Consider the following 18085-nt stretch of genomic DNA (forward strand, 5'->3'; position numbering starts at 1 on the left):
TTTTTTTTCGATAATTATATATAAATATACCAATTGGCTAAAAAATTACATATATAAGTTGTATTTATAATTAAGCTGGTTATTTTTTAGGGCAGCTGCTTCACCTACTAGCATTAACGTGAATGAAATAGCGACAAGGTTTATATTAGCAATTTATACGTAGGCTCCTTTGTTAGCGATTCAGACTATATCAACAATTATACGCAGGCTCCCTTGTTAGCGATTCAGACTATATCAACAATTATACGCAGGCTCCCTTGTTAGCGATTCAGACTATATCAACAATTATACGCAGGCTCCCTTGTTAGCGATTCAGACTATATCAACAATTATACGCAGGCTCCCTTGTTAGTCACTGTTGATTACTATACCACGACAGATGTTTATTGAGACATAATGGCTGTTAAATAGCGATAAAGACATGAATACTGCTGAGGTGTAACGCTCTGAGTATGAAGGTGTATTACTGAAGAAATACATTAATCATACATAAAATGAATACGACATAAATATACAAATCACCTTTATAATGAATTTTCAGAACAAAATCCGTGTATAATGTGTTGGTGAAAAATAAATTAACGAAAGGTTTTGTGTTTTGAAATTCGGGCGTGACGACCTTGGGGCGTTTCACAGACCGTCACCTCTGCCGCCGCTAATGAGACACCTTCTGAGAATCACCCAGGTAATTACTATATATCGGCGGTACACCTGTGGATGTCACCTGTAGCATTGTCGATTGATCAGTGAGAAGCATACGTGGAGTAGGTGTGTGTGTGTGTTCGTTAACTTACACCTTACATACCTCTCACTCTCTCTCCCTTTGGTGTCTCTCGCCCTTTGATCTCTCTCTCTCTCTCTCTCTCTCTAACAACTACGATTATCTCTATATTAAATCCTTTAGGAAGATATACCACGACCTTTATAACACTACATCTTGATCATCTAGTCATTGTAGTGAACTAAGGTCATACTTCATTATATCTCTAACTGCACACACACACACACACACACACACACCAGCCTGCACCACTAACTTAACGAAGCATAAAGTTGCCTTGCCGACCAGAACGCCATTATACCCCAGATTTGTTATTGAATTCTTATGTATTTGTTGACGTATTACTCCGCCTGTTACTTAAGCATCGTCGTCTATATGTGGAATTCAAAAGCAGATGAAGCGCTCGACTTAACAAAAGCTCTGCAACAAATTAACAGAACCGGATCTCTTTGTGTTTTAATTGAGAGTGCAGTGTGACAGACATACTTTCAGAGACGCGTGTGTGGTGATTTCTCTCCATAGGAATATATACGAGTTCTTATTTTACGCTTTGTGACTATCGGTGTTATTATGCGAGTTCTTATTTAAGCCACAATTAATTTCTACAACAAACAACAAATAACTTTCAACAAACAAATGCACTAATAAATGTATTTTAAATTCACTCTTGATGTTACAATTCATTAACATGGTACAAATGTTATTATAAACATATATTTCTGTCTTAACATCTAGGACTTTCATACACGTGATGTTCAAACCCGTAGACAATAACTAATGTTTATAAGTGTCATTCTGAGTTAAATTAATGTTTAAGTATTTCTGTGCATCGACAACAAAGGTCTTTAAACAGGCATTATAAGGAGATCCACACTAGCAGCAGGTGTTAATACTAGCAGCAGGTGTTAATACTAGCAGGTGTTAATACTAGCAGCAGGTATTAATACTAACAGCAGGTGTTAATACTAGCAGCAGGTGTTAAAACTAGCAGTAGGTTGTTAAGACTAGGTGAAAATAAAGTGATTACAAAACATTCTGTCATAAATAGTATTCAAATTTCAATATATTCTAACTAATATAATAATCTAGTTCATCCAATACTGTTCACGAAAAGACGCATTGGAGTCACGAGTAATGTTGGTATTATTTTACCTCTTATCATCGTATAATATATGTATGTAATATTCTCTATGTCATCTTCTTATTACATTTTCTGACTAGTTTCATATCCCGGTGTCGTGAAGCCTCGTGTGGTGAAGGGAGTGGTGATAATGAGGGGTGGTGGTGAGGGGGAGAGGTGGTGGTGAACGGGAGGGGGAGTGGTGGTGAACGGGAGGGGGAGTGGTGGTGAGGGGGAGGGGCGTGGTGATGATGGTGAGGGGTGGTGATGATGGTGAGGGGTGGTGATGATGGTGAGGGGTGATGGTGGTGGTGAGGGGGGCTTGAGGAGAGAGGAGCTGTAACCTAGTGAGACCCGCCAGTTAGGTGTCCTCTCGCTGTCACCACCTGGATAATATGTAATAAACAGGTGACAGCCGCACAAACTATCTTGCAACACGATTCTCTCGACGTTCATTATAAAATTTCTTATATATCACTGCATTTTCATTCGAGTCTGACAGCAATATGTTCTTACAGCAACACGTCCCTAAACCAGTTATGATCTAAGTGCAGTGGGACAATTTATAAAGGAAATTCACTTAATAAAAACTAATACATCACTAATACGGTTATGATTTTTGTATACATTATATTGTTTAAGAATTGTCGTCTCAAATCATCCATGGCAGCGAGAGATTTAATATAATTTAACAAAAACATGAAAGAGATGCATATTTTAGTTTGTTTATTTTTGTTTGTTTATATCTGTGTTCATTTAAGTTCTATAACATGTTCTCTTGAGTCTTTAACTACAGAACATTTCAACAAAGCGTCCACAGCGACCCACCAGCCTCACCTACACAGTGAAACCAATTAACATAGGTCTCTTGGGTGAAATACGACTGCAGGAGTTAAGCTGTGAGCCCCTGGTCTACACACTGCTCACGATCCTATAATCTTGGTCAAAATCTCTCTCTCTCCTCTCCGCAGCTGGGTCGTGTGGAGTCCCCTTACCACACCAACATCTCCATCCATCTCTCTCTCTCTCTCTCTCTCAGTTTAACGCCCAATTTTATCTTTTTTCCTTATATTTGTGACTTCGATGATTTACGATTTTCAGCATTATTATTTTCTCCAAAACTGACACTATATAACCAAATCAAGCCTTACCTAACCTAACCTTCCATAACTGTAGTAACTCACTCTACAGGTTACAGTTACCTTACTTGCCAAACAACAGAGGCTTTTAACTCGTGAACAGCCACCACCAGACTGAGACGCTGTGTGCTTGGCCACACAACAGCTTAAAAGCAGTGCTAAAACCTTGTGATTGTCAAGCCTAGAGGAGGTTGTGTGGCCAGGCGGGTCTTTAAAGTTGTGTCAACACCCGCTGTGCACCGCCTGATAGCCTCAGTACTGTGACACTAGGAAGGGGGCTTAGAGGCACGGTCGAGTCGTGGCTGGCAGGATCAGTGATCAGACACAACATGAATAAAACAATGGCGGACTGTTGAACTGTCCTAACACCCCCAAGTGATGTGGTACAGCAGCAGTGTCCCACCTCCAGTACAACTTATCTAGAGAAGCGAGTGGTAATTTCCTCAACCTGTTCGTACACTTTTTAACTATTTCACAAGTTGTTTATCAACCTATTAACTGTTATTGAGTAATTCAATTATGGGGCGTCATCATGATGTTTGGATGAGCATCGCGTCATTTATGTGAAATATATTTTAATTTGCCATTTACAAATCAGAAACTAAATTATGTGCTAAAAGCGTATTTTTTACCTTACGTCATTGCAGACAGACAGACCACTTCGACGAAATAAATAACTAAATTTCATCTGATTTTAACAAACATCATTGTGTTGTTGTTTTTTTTAACTAAGTGTTGGTCCTCACCGAGAGGTTCTAGTTGTGAATATAAACAATAATGGTAAGTGAAAAGGACGATGTTCTAAAACAGTGACGAACTAAATCACCGAGCAGGAGAGATACTGTCACAGTGAGGACGGTGACGGAACACTAAACACCACAACTAAGGTCTACTGATAATATACAAGTTCCCAAACAATATTTAAAATTGACTCCACTCCATGTATATGGTAATGTGGAGACATAAGCTGTATATTATGGCGACACATTTACCTTTTTAACATTCAGTACAACCACATGAGTGTAGGTCGCAGCTGACAGCCGAGTAACTCAGCGTTGGGCTAAAGTCTGGTTTTTCAACGTTGTAGTTTACGGAAATTAATCTTAGAAATTGTTTGAATACTTCCAGATTTTCTCGAACTATTAATTTACGGAGAGTAAATTTTGTGAACGAGGAAAGAAAAAATGAATTTGAATTTATTTAAAAGCATCAAGTGGACTGTGGCCTCTTAGCCTTCGGCAAATAATAAAAAAACAAATACTATTAAACTGTAGTTGCCGTCTTAAGCACATTCAAAATAATTTTTATCTTACTTCTCCACCAATATGCTTTACAAAGACTGCAACAGACGCTTTACTCCCGCAGATAACAAGCCATCAGTAACGTAAAGTACTGTTCACCCAACTACCGCCCTCGTGTTGAACCTGTTACTGTCTCTGCTTCATATATAGTGTATCACTTGCTCAGTCTTCCTAACCACAATGGATGTATATAACTCGTCCCGCCTCTTCCTGGTGTTTACTTGACTTAAAATTCTACAAAATAAACAAGAAGGTCGGGGTGTGAGGACCATGCAACAGGCGGGTGACAGTAACAGAACCTCCCGACACATCACACTGGCACACACACACTGCAGTATTCCTCCCCGAGACTCCACAAGCACTTTCAACTTACCAATGACTGTGAAATAATCCCAGGCAAGCAGGTGTATGTGAACAAGCTCTAGCCAACACCACGACGTTGTTGACAGAATTTGTTAAGAGACTCAGGTCACCAGGTGGCAGAGGACTAGACGTGTGTGTCAGTGAGGTCGTTGTGGGCCGAGGCTCTTCACCAGCCACTTGGAGTGTTCTCACGCCACAAAACTTGGTTATTTCCTGGAGTTATTATCGTCTTTCACTTTAATCTAATTCTACATTATCTGCTGATCTTACACGGAATTTAATATTTATTCAATTGTTTAAAGGTTTGGAATATTTTATTCTTGCTTTACACTTTTATTAAATAGAAATACATATGTTCAATGTAACTTAACCCCGATATGTGTAAAAATTGCATTAGCTTTAATAACATTGAGATATTTAAAGTTATAGATACAATTTACCACATTATGTATTACATATTCTGGAACTTTTAAATACGTAAAAAAGTTTCCTTATGAATCATTTTAATTCTTATGACGGGCCCTTATGTTGCCTTGTGTCCTGCTGTCTGTCCGTCCAAGAGATATTAATTTCCATAGTTGTGTTGGTGTACCACAAGAGGTCAGATGAGTTCAGTCGACAAGATTTTCTGTCATATATTGTTTTTCAGATTCCTTCGATATATTGTCATGCTGTAATGATTAATGTACTCACCTTTAGCTGCAACCAGCGATCATCGGCAACTGGTTCACGCCCTAGGCAAGACCCCTCCTTCCAGCTGTAATGGTTCCCTAACTTACGACTGGGAAGGTGAAGCATGAGTATAGTGCCGCCATTTTGCTTTCTTGTGTACCGAATAGTTAGTGTACAGTGTGTTGTATGCACACTGCTGCTAACTGGTCGCCAGGCCTATGAGATTAATTCCCTACTTGTGTTGCTCCATTAGCCTTGGTTGGTGTTAAGTTAGGTACAAGTAATACAAGTGTGTTAATCAGCCAATTTTATTTCAAAATATGTGACATAAATAAAGTAAGTAACCGTCATGAATAAAGCGAAGTGCAATTCATAAATGATTTATCAATGAGGAAAGTCTTCTGACCTCTGGCTACAGGAAGCCTCCGTCAGTGAGGCCGTGAGGCGCCGCCCTAGTGACTGCTGACACAACAGACTGCCATTGTGACTGCTGACACAAGACAACCGTCATGGCTTGCTGACACAACAGCCTATCAATGTGGTTTGCTGACACAAAAGACAGCGCCATCTACAGCCTCGTGCAGTCAACAAGCAGATAAACGAATAATAGAGAAACTCACTGTAATAAAAGTTAAAATACTGAATAATGACACAACTAACAGTGTAGTGTGATGCTCCTCTGCACGCTAAGATGAAGTGTGAGATTTAGGGCTTTTTATTATTTATGGTTACAACCTACGCTACATAATATGTTAACATCCACGGGTTCATCTGCAGTTCCTGAAAGAGTTGCACGCTGGGCTGGACTGGGCTGGACGCTGGCTGTGTGGACCATAAACGAGTATTTCCCGCCATGATGCAGCAGCACACCACAAGCCTATCATGGTGATCCACGGGTCGTCCACACTAAGCTTTTATATATGCAATTACAGACAGACAATATTTTTTATATATATATATATCTAGTACTGATACATCTCTATGTGCAGTATAGTAAATATTAATTAAATATAAAGCAGACGACGGGAACAGACCTCAACAGGCTCTGTGGTGAGAAGCGTCATCCTCAGTTCCCTCAAGACTCAGTGACGTAACAAATGCAGGATATACTTTGAACTGTTTAAGCTTATTACTACACGGAGAGGCCCACTTTATTGCCTTCTATCAGTCAGTCGTAATTTTATCACATAATTTATTTCTCTCCGACGAATATTTGAATGAGGAGGACCAGACCAAAGGGTGAGGATACAGAGGCTGGTGCTTCATTTTTCCAGAATTGCAGAGATACTGTTGTTGTGTGCAGTGACGGCATGGCGGGGGGGCGGGTCAGACGGTAAGTGAACGCTCCTCACTAACACCTGATTACTCTCACTCATTACCAACACCGCTTGACCACCGTTCCCTGCCTCTCCGCTCCTCCCGCCGCTGACTCTGCTTGCTGCCTTAGCTGGCGTGTTCACTTCCTCTTGCCGAAGCAACTGACGGCGTTGAAGGCGCACTGCTTCCAGTAGGAGCGTTTCCTCTGCAGGTCCTTGATGTCGGCGTTGTTTCTCAGACGCTCCACCATCTGCTTGGCGAAGAGGTAGTTGATGAGCACAGCGTCCAGGGAGCCATCGTCGTCAATCAGCTGCGGGAGACAGAGGGTGTGTGGGTTACTGTATGCTGATTACACTTACACACACACACACACACACACACACGTAAAACACCTTTCATTAATATTCTCAAATAATATAACACACTATTGAAATTACCCTTCATATATATTTCCCCCAAAAAATACTGCAAGCGCGCGCGCGCGTGTGTGTGTGTGTGTGTGTGTGTGTGTGTGTGGAGAGGGGGGGGGGTGCCACACACAATAACACCAGGAAGAAAGTGTCACAAGATCAACAACTTGGGTCGATACCGTAAACACATCCACACTTCAGGCGACCCCCACCCCGACACCACACCTCCTCACCCCCCACACTTCCCCACACGCCACCCTCCACCCACAACCCCACACCCCACCACACGCCACCCATAACCCCACCCTCCACCCTACCCCACCATACGCCACCCTCCACCCACAACCCCACCCTCCACCCACAACCTCCACACCCCACCACACGCCACCCCTCCACCCACAACCCCACACCCCCCACACACACGCCACCCTCCACCCACAACCCCACACCACACCACACGCCACCCTCCACCCACAACCCCCACACCACCCACTGGACTAAGGATAACTCTCACTCAGGTGTTCAACTCGTACTAATACGTAACCTTACCTGTGTCTTGTGGTGCAGAGAAGCGGGTCGAGGCACCATGCTCTATACTGTATACCGACCTAATCTATCCAATCCTAACCTAACCTATCCTACCTAACCTAACCTATCCTACCTAACCTATCCTACCTAACCTAACCTATCCTACCTAACCTAACCTATCCTACCCTACCTAACCTATCCTACCCTACCTAACCTAACCTATCCTACCTAACCTACCTAACTTATCCTAGCCAATCGTAACCTAGGTGAGGAGGTAAGAGAGTGTTTATGAGGAGATGAGGCAGGAAACAGCTCGCCACCATCATCCCAACCTGTCACCACACCAGACAGCCTTAATACGAGTCTCCAGTGTGTGAGATCCCGCCCGCCCTCCCTCCCCCCGTCAGGCACCGTGCAGTTTATGACCCCTATGTCGGACCTGACGAAACCCCACTGGATCGCATAAAACCTCACTATAAACCTCACTAAGTAGCATAAAACCTCACTAGATCGTATATAACGTCATCAATCACGAGATTTCTTTGATTTGGTCCAGTGGTAAGCTTGGCGTGAGCAAATTATAACACAACACAAAGGATATTTACCAACCCACAATACCAGGCAGGAATCACGCGGCATTTTTTTACGAGAATTTTATCGTAGGTCATCCATTGTAACGCCTCCCCTTCACCCCTGGGATCGTTTATATTCCCATTCTGTAATTACTGGCGTGACAGAGATAGAGTGTTTATCCCTCACACCGCTGTAACATAGGAGTAACCGCTCTAGGTTAGGTTATGGATAGGATGAATATTTAACAGATACGACTCAAAAAAGGAATCCAATTTAACTAATAAAATGACGTCGGAAGTACAATGAGACTCAAGAGTAAATAGTTGCGTTATTTTATCCCCCAACACACACACTCTACGTGCTGGTCGACGATATTCTCGGGTTTGTTTATGTGTGTGGAAGAAAACGGTGGTAGGGGAGGGGCTAACTATACTAGATTGCACCCTTCCTGCTAATTTATTCCGAGTTACGAGACAATACGCCTAATTCACCCCAGCTTGAGTAATACCAATATATTACCAGCCTCTATTAATGTCTGGTAGATGTATGAGTCGTGTTTTTTTTATGCTTAATACATAAATAAAACAGCGCTTGATACTGGCTGCATGTAACTCGACCATTCTGAGGAGAAGTTTATACACTTTTACTGCCTGACTCTTGACCTATAAGTGTTATGCCAGACTCTTTCCCTCTCTCTCTCCTACACACTCCGTCCCTCTCTCACACCCCTCCTCCGTCTCTCATTCCCCCTCTCCCCACAATCCTTTTTTTCTCTCTCCCTCGCGACCTTCCTCCCCTTGGCCCGTCACCAACCCTCACTCTCCTCCTCCTTCACGTCCCCCTTATTCCCCTTCCTCACATCCCCCTTTCCCCTTTCCTCCCTCCCCCCCTCTCCCCTCACGACCCCCCTCTCCCCTCACGACCCTCCTCTCCCTGGCATTATCAACGTGACACGAGTGAGGGGAAGCCCTTGACTCCCCTGTTGTCCAATATTTACAGCATCTCTTCCCCTTACACACAAACACACACACACACACACACACACACACACACACACACACACACACACACACACACACACACACACACACACACGCCAATACACACAAATTTATACACCTTCCATCACCACCACCCCATCACCATCATCACCACCATTACCACCACCACCACTATTACCACCATCACCACCACACCAACACCACCACACCACCATCACTACACCACCACCACACCACCCCACATCACACACATCACCACCACACCACCACCATCATCCACCATCATCACCACCATTACCACTACCACTATTACCACCAACACCACCACCCCCTTCACACACCACCCATCACACCACCAACACCACCACACCATCACCACACCACACCACCACCAACTTCACCACACCACCACCACATCACCACCAACACCACACCACACCACCACACCACCACACTACCACCACCATAAATTTAACTAACTAACCAATACATTCTACCTCCAACATCATCAACAACACGTCACTGTAAAAATGAAGATCAATTAGTACAGACACTCATAAAGAAACACCCCAGTTAAGGCAATACTTTAGGGGTAATGGTCGTTTAAATTGAGGCAATGAGGCAGACACAACAACATACTGGCTATGTATTAATACTATGTGGACCTGAATTGACCTAAAATGACCTGATGGATGACCTTAAGACATCGTCCATCTAGTAAATGATAAGTCCAAGTGATAATTTACTGTAGTGTGTGTGTGTGTGTGTGTGTGTGTGTGTGTGTGTGTGTGTGTGTGTGTGGACCTAAACAGGATTGAACAAGACTTTACATCGGCGGCAGCTTAGGTTCTGTAAATCATTTAAAATATTAACTGAAGCAACTGACTTACTGTGAATCATTAACACGTATCTGACCTGACCATGAAGGACAGTGCCACAAGGAAAGTGTCACAAGTATCGGAACTGACCATGAAGGACAGTGCCTGGAGAGTGCCACAGGTAACTGAGGTTAACCTATTCAGGACCTATTAGGACCTGAGGGATAGGTCAACTAGTACTAGAATTCACCTAACCCAACCTAACCAACAACTGACCAAGTCCTAACCAAGTCACCAGTTCACGACACGACAAAACTACAGTGTGTGGATCTCGTCAAATTCCCCCATCTAAATACAGTACCTGGATGTAATCACTTTTTAAATGGACCTGCATAAAGATGGCCACATTTATATACATTGCCTCGACGCCTTGGAGTAATTACTGGTTCAAATTGATGGTGAGTTTTGTGAAGGCATCGAGCTGTCAGAAGTTCAATAGTGTGGGTTCAATTGGGTGGTGGTGGTGGTGGTGGTGATTATGCTTGTGGGATGACAGACAGACAGACAGACAGACCAGACAGAAAAATCGAAAGACAGCTCAACAGACAGGCAAACATAATGAATGAGAAAGTAAAAACAAGAGAGAGAGAGAGAGAGAGAATCAGCTCCTCCAATAAGACCAGATTAGACCAAATGCCAGGAATTATAAAAGGGGAAAACATCTAATCAGACAGGATTGGGAGACGGCAAAACTAATCATCCGGGCAAAGGTTAGGGACAAAAACTAATCACTGAGGGATCGAGGAACAAGATTGGGTGAAGGTAAACAAACTCCATGGAGGATTGGGAGCTGTGATTGGTTAATTCAGTCTGTCTGTCTGAAGAAACACCGACGGACACTGCAGGAACTGTCGCCCAATCATCGCCCGAGAAACCCGCAAACAAGTGGATTCTGTTCAGTCGCGGAAAGATGAGAGATTGAGAGAGTTAAGAAGTGAGAGAGACTGAGCGAGTGAGAGAGACTGCGAGAGTGAGAGAGATTGAGAGAGTGAGAGAGTTAAGAAGTTAGAGACAGAGAGTGAGAGAGACTGAGAGAGTGAGAGAGACTGCGAGAGTGAGATTGAGATAGTGAGAGAGTTAAGAAGTTAGAGACAGAGAGTGAGAGAGACTGAGAAAGTGAGAGAAATATGAGGTGAGGGATACTGAGAAGGGTTAATATGGGAGAATGACAACAAACAAACGACCTCCCTAACTACCTAACAACCCTCGTTAACAAAGGCTCTCCACCGCCCCCCACAGACTTGATACAATCACCCAAGTTAACCCAATCAATACCTATAGCACCATCCCCCCCCCCCGATCATCACCCCTTCTCACACCTTAAGTTAATCATGTTAAATATTCTACCTCGACCTACCTCATGCAATCCTGAGTTGAGAGAGAGAGAGAGAGAGAGAGAGAGAGAGAGAGAGGTTTACAGAAACAGGGAAATATTGGGAGACAGAGAAGATAGACAGATAGACGGTCAGATATAGAAAGGTAGACAGACAGACAGGCAGGCAGGCAAAGAAACGGAGTTAGACAGACAGACAGGTAGACACAGAGAGACAGACAGGTATACAGAGAGAAAAACAGACAGACAGGTAGACAGAAAGAGACAGACAGAGAGAGACAGACAGAAAGAGAGAGAAACAGACAGACAGACAATAACATACAGGGCTCAACAACAACAACAACAATACTCACATGGTTCCCGGCTGGCTGTAAAACACAAACAATAACATTAGTCATAATAAAACATTTACAAATTAATAATGTTTACAACTTTTGTGTTTATCACTTAATATAAACACACGTACATTGTTTACTATGTGCGTGTGTGTGTGTGTGTGTGTGTGTGTGTGTGTGTGTGTGTGTGTGTGTGTGTCTGTGTGTCTGTTTGTGTGTGTGTGTGTGTAACCTATAACAATAATAACATCTAATAATATATATAATTTCAACCATTATATTCAACTTACCAAACTTGTCTATAATTCAGGTGGTAATTAATTGGTGACGTCATTAAGTCCAGGTAATAATTAGTGGTTTAGTGTTAATGTTGTCAGTATGATGATAATTAATAATTATTGAAGGAATAAACGTGAATTATTTATTATAAGTGATATGATGATCTTTATTTTATTATTATTATTATTATTATTATTATTATTATAACCACCACCTCTACCACCACCACCACCACTATTATCACCACCACTACTACTACTATCACCACCACTACTATTACCACCACCACTACTATTACCACCACCACCACCACTATTACCACCACCACCACTACTACTACCACCACCACCACCACGACTACCACCACCACTACTACCACCACCACCCACTAATACTTCACCACCACTACTACCATCACCACCACCACTATTACCACCTCCACTACTACCAGCACCACCACCATCAACACCACCACCACTACTACCACCACCACCACCACCATCACTACCAGCACCACTACTATCACTCACCACTACTACTACCACCACCACCACCATCACTACTACCACCACCACCACCATCACTACCACAGCACCACACTACCACCATCACTAACAGCCTGCATAATCCTCGAAAAATAAAATATTATCTCTGCGCTCTAAGATATCGTATCAATATTGACTGATTTATTCTGTTGGTGTTTGTCTTTTTGGGTGTGTGTGTGTGTGTGTGTGTGTGTGTGTGTGTGTGTGTGTGTGTGTGTGTGTGTGTGTGTGTGTGTGTGTGTGTGTGTGTGTAATAATAATAATAATAAACGGTTTATTAATAGAGTTGCAGCCGGTGGCTGAAAATATACAGACTTACATTTGATTTAGACATAATGATATAATATGCATTGGATACATTTACAGGGCTGTACAGTACATAAATCAGGAGTGTGTGTGTGTGTGTGTGTGGTGGGCGTGCAGGCGTGTGGGAGTGTGGATATGAAATTCCTCTACCACAAAGCACCTGTCTTTATCACTACAGGTGTTCATTGTTTATCTCGCCATTCCTCATCATCTGAAGTGGCTCACACACACACACACACACACACACACACACACACACACACACACACACACACAACACGTGTATTTCAGTTGAACATCAAAGCTAATATACCCAGGTGATGAACTACACAGGACTCAACGCTGTACCAATCTAGAAGCTGCTGTTGTCCAGGTAGACAGCCACTGAGACACAATTGGTGTTCCTTGTATAAGTAAGACGACCAAATCGACACAGTATAGATAAGGTGTTTGGTGTTCCTCTTCCAATCGAGTCTACGTCTGCTAATCTCTTATCTTATTATTCGTATATATAGATAAGTATACATGATATATTTGTCCAATCGTCTCCCAGTCTTCTAATCTGTTATCATCAGTAAAGACACACACACACACACCTCTCTCTCTCTCTCTCTCTCTCTCTCTCTCTCTCTCTCTCTCTCTCTCTCTCTCTCAGCAACACACTAAAACCCCACACATTCCTTGAAGACAGGCCTCGCGTTACCCCGGAGAGAGAGAGAAATGATCTAACACAATCAACATAATAAAGACACTCAAGGACCCAATTAAATAAAAGCCAATGTGGTTATGCCCTAACTGAAACATGAAGGGGTGGGGGGAGGATGAAGGATGGGGGGTAGAATAGAGAGAGGGGGAGTAGGATGAAGGGGGGGGCAGGGTGGGTGGAGGTGGGGTGTGTGGGTGGTGGGAGTGAAGACAGAATTGAGTGAAGGGGGGAAGAAGGGTGGGTATAAGGGAGAGAGGGAGGAAAGAGGGAGAAGGGGAGAGAGAGGAGAGGAGGAGGTAGGAAACAGAGGTGGGTGTAAAAATAGGAGCAGAGCAAGGGAGGAAAGGAGAGGAGGGAGAGGGGAGAGAGGGAGAGGAAGAAGGGAACTAAGACGAAGAAGGAAGGAAGGAAGGAAGAGATCCACAGAAGAAGGACCACACACACACACACACACGTACATTAACCAACACACTACAACACCCACGACAACAAGACCCCACCACCACCACCACCACCACCACCACCACCATACCGCGTCAGTCTTGTCACTTTCAATTCTATTAACGACGAGACACAGATATAATTTTATTGGCCAACAAGTGAGTTATGTCACCATCCATGAAAACCAGATATACAGAGTCAGTGTTTATAAATTCCGTGTCAATATTAACTATCAATATCTCTCAATGCACATATGATAGAACTAATCTGTAAATAGCGGATAAAAGGTAAAATTTATTAAAGTTTTAGGACAATGATCAATTATCTAGCTTTTAAAATAATTGATCATTTATATTTATACAGTCTGTTTATAAAGTCCGTGTGCACTTTTAAATATGATATGTACATATGATAGAAATAATCTGCAAATGGTATATAAAAGGTCATTTAATATAGTTTTAGCACAATTATTGTATATATGTCTGCCCGTCAACATGGCCGCCATATTACTGGTTATAGAAGCAATGAGTTAATCGGGACAGGATAACACTGTTGACTTTGTGGTGTAGAGGATATTGTCTCTACCGCATTGTAGGGCACACACACACACACACACACACACACACACACACACACACACACACACACGCACGCACACACACACACACACACCAACGCTCTCTCCACCCTGGAAATGCCATCCCTCAGTGACCTCCACCACCAAGCACTGGAAAGGTTTGGCAGTGGACTACTGCACCACCCTCATCATCGCCACCTCCTGCCACCTGCAGCCCCCCGCCCAACTCGCGCAGTCCGCCACTACAACAAAATTCAGCCCATAAGAGCCCGCACCGATAGATATAAGAACAGCCCCATCCCATCTATTGTTAAAATAATAAACAACTCCTGATTTATGTACTGTACAGCCCTGTAAATGTATTCAATGCATATTATATCATTATGCCTAAATCAAATGTAAGTCTGTATATTTTCAGCCACCGGCTGCAACTCTATTGATAAACCGTTTATTATTATTATTATTACACACACACACACACACACACACACACACACACACACACACACACACACAGATCGTAATCAACATTCCACTAAATTATAGGCTGTCTGTCTGTCTGTCTCCCTCCACTAATTATATAATATGTTCCTTCACTAAGACTCAATAACTACACGTTTAGGCGTAAGGAAAAAAATAATCAACAAGAAGAGAATATTATACACAGGTAACATGATGCCTTCAATTATAACATAAATAGCGCACCTTTCCTTCCCGCACACCTGGCTGATAGTGATGTTAATAATGTTAATTAATGCAGAAGACTACCAACAGCAATAGTTAAATAATAATAATAATAATAATAACAATAATAACAATAATAACAACAACAACAACATCGTCATCAACAACAACAACAGCATCAATAACAACAACTATAACAACAACAACAACAATAACAATACCATCCTATCAACACATAATGGGCCTCAAAAGACCATTATGAAGGCTCAAAAAATCACAGTAACTCTCAATGGCGTCCTGGTGCACCTTTACCTGCCCGGGAAGGTAAGAAAAGCGAGGCAATGTTTACGGCGCTTAAGCTCCGACTAACTACCGACCGCCACCAGCTCTGTCGACTCTAATAGATGATTCATTCGCTGTTAGTCTCGAGGTTTTGTTAATAGAAGCGGTATTTGGTAGATAGTATACACGAGAGAGAGAGTGAGAGAGAGTGAGAGAGAGAATAATAAGATCCCAGCATCACCCAGTCCCTCATTCTCTCGCTCTCCCTTACACTCCCTCACTTTCAGCTCACCATCACCCACTCCCTCATTCTCTCACTCTCCCTCACACTCCCTCACTCTGCTTCACTCTCCCTCACTCTGCTTCACTCTCCCTCAGCCATTAGCGGTGAGGTAAAAACTCTCACCCTCTCTCACACGCCTCGGCTCTTAACTAACTCAACCTCAAGATGTTTTACGCTGCATTAACTTCTGACACATGTTTTGTATTCTCTTTGATGGAACTATGCGATCTCTCTCTCTCTCGTGTAAGTGTAAGTGTGTGTGTGTGTGGTGGTGGGGGGGGGGGATGTATGTGTGTGTTTCAGTGTTACAATGTTTCGAGATAATTTGCTGTAAAGTCAACACACACACACACACACACACACACACACACACATACACACACACACACACACACACACACACACGGCTTTTGACCACCGACCACACACAGATATCATTTTCTGAGTGTCTATCCGCTTCCCACCACAAAGGAATGCCACTACAGGCAGAAAGATGAGCTGTCGTTTGTTCGTCAGGCGGAGATATTCCATTATTTGTGTAGGAGGAGGAGATCGCCAGGCGGAGTTTTTCGCTGGTGTTGGCGATGTGTTACGCTGGTGGTGTCTTCAGATCAACACTGTGTCTGTCTATCTATCTGTCTGTCTGTCTGTTTCTCTGTCTGTCTGTCTCTATCTCTCATTCTGTCCGTCTGTCTCTGTTTCTCTGTCCGTCTGTCTCTGTTTCTGTCTGTCTGTCTCTGTTTCTCTGTCTGTCTCTGTTTCTCTGTCTGTCTGTCTGCCTTTCTCCTGATAAAGAAAATAAAAATGAAGGAAGGAAAGATAATGATGATAATTTAGTTAAGATTCAAGGTAAAGAAAGATGGTGATAATGATGAAGGAAAGATAATGATGATAATTTAGTTAAGATTCAAGGTAAAGAAAGATGGTGATAATGATGAAGGAAAGATAATGATGATAATTTAGTTAAGATTCAAGGTAAAGAAAGATGATGATAATGATGAAGGAAAGATAATGATGATGGAGTCAGGGATCAAAACAATAACAACCTCAAACTTTCTTCATAAGTCTGATTGTTTATCATTCCTTGTTTATCTTCCTGTCTGTCTTTCTTATCACTTGTTATTGTCCTCTTCTGTCTCCTTACCTGCCGTCACCCAACACCTCTCTCTCTCTCTCTCTCTCTCTCTCTCTCTCTCTACTAATTGGAAGGAGTATGGAAGGCACTACACTCGACCGCCCTCACTTCCCCAACTAAACAGTTAGGTATACATTCACAGCTGGGCGGAGTAGGGGCGCCTCGGTCAACAACACAACAACAAATTTTACATCACATACACACAAACGCACATAGGTACATTCACATGTAAACACACACACACACACACACACACACACACACACACACACACTACATTATTCTCCAATACTTCCAAGATAAATCCATTTTCCTGTAGGACTTGTTGAGGCCATAAATTACCAGGAGTCAGGCGGCCGAGGCGACGTCTTGCTGCTCAAGAAAAGACGACCTCTCGCTGCTTGCCCTCAAGACCCCTCACCCCCTCACCCTTTCCCCCCGTCCTTTCATTCCACGATTCCTCAACCCCTCCACCATCCCTGTTTCACTCCCTTTCCCTCTCTCTCTCTCAGTTCTTCTCACCCTTCCTCCACTTCACCATCCTTACCTCACCCCTCCCCCTCTCTCTCTCTCTCAGTTCTTCTCACCCTTCCTCCACTTCACCATCCTTACCTCACCCCTCCCTCCCTCTCTCCCTCTACAGGTTCAAATATTCTTATATAACCAACTCGAAAAAAACATCAAATTAACAATATCAATTAAATTTACTCACAGAAAGACTTCACTTCCTATCTAACTCATTTCTACCTCACAAAAACCCTCATATCTAACTCACTTCCGCAACAAAATGGCTTCTAGATTCAACTGAGACTTGACAATGCCTGCAGGTGTTGTTTCAGAGTCACTTGAAGGTGTTGTTTATCGTCGAAAAGTTTCAGGGTGTAGTGCAACCCCTTGAGGTACTCCGCTCCGCCTGTCACTTACCTTTCTTGTATAGAGGGTCAGCAGCCGAGCCAAGGGGAACCTAATGTATTTTGTGAGCACGGGACGCACACATACATACTGTACTTACACACACACACACACACACAAAATAAAAGAAAAAGCAGTGAACAAACTCCGAACTTGAAGGTGAATAATTTATACCCCGGGGGAG

At 42.9% G+C, this 18085-nt stretch overlaps 1 protein-coding gene across 1 annotated transcript in view; it reads right to left on the reverse strand.

Annotated features, from left to right (window-relative positions):
- Nucleotides 1-5670: 5670 nt before the first annotated feature.
- The window catches only part of LOC121864932 (prohormone-1-like), a 34684-nt gene continuing 22269 nt past the window's right edge, over nucleotides 5671-18085 (reverse strand). The window contains exons 3-4 of the mRNA XM_042364142.1: nucleotides 11770-11784; nucleotides 5671-7003 (exon numbers count right to left, since the gene is read on the reverse strand). Of these exons, the coding sequence (XP_042220076.1) occupies nucleotides 6833-7003; nucleotides 11770-11784 (186 nt within the window). The 3' untranslated portion in view covers nucleotides 5671-6832. The remainder of the gene's footprint in view (nucleotides 7004-11769; nucleotides 11785-18085) is intronic.

The sequence above is a fragment of the Homarus americanus genome, unplaced genomic scaffold (genome assembly GCF_018991925.1).
Source record: "Homarus americanus isolate GMGI-L3 unplaced genomic scaffold, GMGI_Hamer_2.0 scaffold2539, whole genome shotgun sequence".
In the NCBI taxonomy this organism is placed as follows: Eukaryota; Metazoa; Arthropoda; class Malacostraca; order Decapoda; family Nephropidae; genus Homarus; species Homarus americanus.